Source organism: Acanthisitta chloris, unplaced genomic scaffold (genome assembly GCF_000695815.1).
Source record: "Acanthisitta chloris isolate BGI_N310 unplaced genomic scaffold, ASM69581v1 scaffold21135, whole genome shotgun sequence".
In the NCBI taxonomy this organism is placed as follows: domain Eukaryota; kingdom Metazoa; phylum Chordata; class Aves; order Passeriformes; family Acanthisittidae; genus Acanthisitta; species Acanthisitta chloris.
Genome location: NW_008674510.1, coordinates 3,929 through 7,424, shown reverse-complemented (window position 1 = coordinate 7,424; position 3,496 = coordinate 3,929). Strand labels below are relative to the sequence as shown.

At 51.9% G+C, this 3,496-nt stretch overlaps 1 protein-coding gene across 1 annotated transcript in view; it reads left to right on the top strand.

Moving 5' to 3' along the window:
• Positions 1 to 318: 318 nt before the first annotated feature.
• RNF214 (ring finger protein 214) overlaps positions 319 to 3,496 on the top strand; it is a gene marked incomplete at its 5' end in the record, with an annotated part of 6,543 nt that continues 3,365 nt past the window's right edge. Inside the window, 7 exons of the mRNA XM_009075376.1 lie at positions 319 to 378; positions 765 to 905; positions 1,154 to 1,293; positions 1,829 to 1,897; positions 2,561 to 2,657; positions 2,867 to 2,955; positions 3,388 to 3,478. Of these exons, the coding sequence (XP_009073624.1) occupies positions 319 to 378; positions 765 to 905; positions 1,154 to 1,293; positions 1,829 to 1,897; positions 2,561 to 2,657; positions 2,867 to 2,955; positions 3,388 to 3,478 (687 nt within the window). The remainder of the gene's footprint in view (positions 379 to 764; positions 906 to 1,153; positions 1,294 to 1,828; positions 1,898 to 2,560; positions 2,658 to 2,866; positions 2,956 to 3,387; positions 3,479 to 3,496) is intronic.

Sequence of the window (3,496 nt, the reverse complement as noted above, 5' to 3'; positions counted from 1 at the left end):
GGGGCATCCTCCCGCGGCTCTGGGCACGTCCCCGGGGGCTGTCGGGGTTTGGGGTGTGGGATGAGGTCCCTGCAAAGCTGTTTGGGAACATTGGTGCTCAGGGAGGGCAAGAATTGAGGTTGGAGGGTAAAATGCTGCTGTGCTCATGGCCCTCTGCTTTGAGCAGTGTTTAATTGAAAGCATGAACTGAAGTTGGTTGAGCAGCTGGTCAGAATCCAGGGCAAGTCATTCTGCCTGCACTGGTGTTTCTCCAGGGCTGGTTGGTGACTCTCTGGCCAGCCTTGCTGAGGGTCTGACATCAGCCATCTCCCTTCACAGACTGACTTCAAGGCAGCCGATGCAGATGTGAACACGGATCAGGATATCGAGAAGAACTTGGTGGGTATTGATGCCCTGCAGTCAGGTCTGGGCTCTGCTGCTCACCCTCCCATGCTGCTGCTCCCAGGAAAAGGAGGTGCAGCTGCTCTTCTCACTATTTTGTTGTCAAAATGGAATCATTAAGGTTGGAAAAGACCTCCAAGGCCATCAAAATACCACCCTTGGAGTCCTTAAACTGTCCTCGTTACAGGAGGAAATGCAGCACCAGCTGCAGCTTTGGGCAGTGTATCCCTCTGTGTTTTCCAACCCAGAGAACCTGAGCTGTGAAAGTGGAAGTCACTTATCTGTGGTTCTTGCCAGGGCTCTTACACACTGCTGAGCTTCCCTGCCTATCCTTAGCATGGGGAAAGGGGAAGGCTCTCCCTAACTTTCTCTCTGTGCTGCAGGACAAGATGATGTCCGAGCGGGCGTTGCTGAAGGAGCGATACCAGGAGGTGTTGGACAAACAGAGGCAGGTGGAGAATCAGCTGCAGGTCCAGCTTAAGCAGCTCCAGCAGCGGAGAGAAGAGGAGATGAAGAACCACCAGGTATTTGGAGAAGTCCTGTTTGTGTTGAAGCTGCCCTGTAGTTAACTTTGAATTCCTTCTGCAGAGCCCAGTGTCTGTCTCCTGGGTGTCCTCACAGTGACCATTATGTGCCAGGACTTGATCTGTTACAAAGAAAGAGTTTGCTTTGTAATCTCATTGATCAATCAGTCTAAAATAATAACGGATTTAAAACCAAAAGCCACTTGGGAATTTTGCTCTGTATTGGCCTATTGCTTGTTTTCCTCCAGGAGATCCTGAAAGCCATTCAGGATGTCACGATCAAGCGAGAAGAGACAAAGAAGAAGATGGAGAAAGAAAAGAAGGAATTCCTGCAGAAAGAGCAGGATCTGAAAGCTGAAATCGAGAAGCTCTGTGAGAAAGGCAGAAGGTATTTATATGGACAAGAAAGTGTCTGTTTTGGCGGGGGGGGAAGGTCTTGCTTAACCCTGATGGAACAAAGTGCTTTAAACTCTCTGGGAGAGTGAATACTGAGGACAGACCTGTATGGATGAGTTTAGGACTGTCTCTCTATGTGAATTTGCACTTTTATGGAGCCATTCTGTCATGCCATAGAGGTCTGATTTGTATTCTGAGAGCTCAGTGGTGTTTTGGGGTAAAACTCCTCCAGCAGTGGCTCCAAGTCAGCCCATTTCCCCCCGAGGGAGCATTGCAGAGCGTGTGCTGTTGGGGCAGCACAGCTCCCTGCAGCCAGCCTGGTTCTGTGCCACAGCCTTTGTGCAGTGTCATGAGACAGCAGGATTTGTGCTCTGGAGGATGTTGGCAGCTGTTTTCCCACACATATCGAGCGGAGCCGTCCCCAGCCTGTGCTGTGCTGCTGGGCAGGGCCAGGGTGGGGTTTGGATGTGGGCCCTGGTGACTCCTGCACCATCCTGACCTCAGCTGTGCTGTCCTGTTTGGTGCAGGTTGCTGAAGGAGCAGGAGGAGAAGGAAAACAAGATTGCGTCTCTGATCGCAGAGCAGTCCGATGAGAAGTAAGGCTCTATCAGTTACCTGATTAATGCTGCTGATTGCACTTTTCTTTCCTCTGTTTTCCCCTTGGAGTGAATCTGATGCTCCTGGTGGGATAGGGTGGAGAGAACAATCCAGCAGTGCTGGCTAGCTGTGTGCTCTGAGGGTTTTGTCTCCTCTTCCAGCATGCTGGTGCACTGGGTCTCTGGATTAATCCTATTTGATCCTGGTCACAGGCAACTCTGGGATACTTGTGACATAAAGATCCTCTAAGATTAGAGTTTGCGCTTGGTGGATTGACTCAGTTTGTAACTGCTACCTCTGAATCTCAGCTTCACAGACCAACTTCCCTGTCCCTCACAGCCACCCCGATACTCTGGCAGGCTCAGCTGTTTCAGAGCTGGGCACCCTTTCCTGGTGCTGAGGAGAATTCCCCTCTCCTCATTTCACCCAGGGTGTTTGCACACTGCTTGTTTGTGTGCTCTGGATCAGCTCTCTCCTGGGACAGTGACTCATGCAGCCCAGGGAGCTGTGGCTGGTGTCATGATCTGGAAGCTGCTGGTCTTCCAGGGCTCACCCCATCCAGAATGCTCAGATTTGATCTCTTTGTGGAAGTCTGTCAGCCCTCCTGCTCTGCACCATTCCAGTGCCTCAGCCTAAGGAGACTCCTTGTGTCCTGTGTGCAGGCAACTGTGGGAGATGGAGCTGGACAAGCTGAAGAACCAGCACAATGAAATCAACAGGAACATCCTCGAGGAGACAGAACGGGCCTGGAAAGCAGAGGTGAGTAGTGACTTCTTGGTTAGTGAATGGTTTGGTCAAATTAGGAGCAGTTGAGGATGAGGTCAAGTCTCATTTTGTGGGACAAGAGAAGGGATAAACAAGTACCAGTGCAGTAAATGTTAGTGGGGAGTGGTGCCCAGTGCCTGGTCTGGCTGCAAGAAATGAGGGAGTAGAGAAACTGCTCCTCATGTGGGGCCTCTCTCCACCAGATCCTGTCCCTGGAGAGCAGGAAGGAGCTGCTGGTGTTGAAACTAGAAGAAGCAGAGAAAGAAGCAGAGCTACACCTCACCTACCTCAAGTAAGTCCTTGCAGTGTCAGAAGTAGCAGGGAGGGGAACTCAGGTGTCCCATCTCCTCTTCCTCTGCTTTTCCTGGAGGTTGGGCTGGAATAGTTCAGGGTTTCCTGTGGCTTTCTTTTTGAAACAGTGTGATTCAGGGATGTCACACAACAAGGGCATGTGGGGCTGTGCTTATCCCTGTTACTGTTCATCTGCTGAGCCTGTGCCATGGACTGTGGTGTCTGTGTGTGTCCACCAGATCAGTCACACTCTGGTAGCACCACGGGCTCCCCCCTCCTTCCTCCCCTTGTTCCCAGGGGTTCCTCTCCTGGGGGTGAGCCCTTCCCACCCAGCTGAGGGGGGGAAGACAGGAGGGTGTGTGGGGTTACTTGCTCCCACTTTTCTGCCAGTGAGAGCACAGTTGCAAGTGGGAAAGTTTAGCTGTGCTTACAGGTCTGCACCACCCACGCTGGAGACCATGAGGCCAAAGCAGGAGTGGGAGTTGAGGCTGAACAGGATACGAATGACCAAGGAAAGGGTCCGAGTAAGCTCCTGCTGAGCT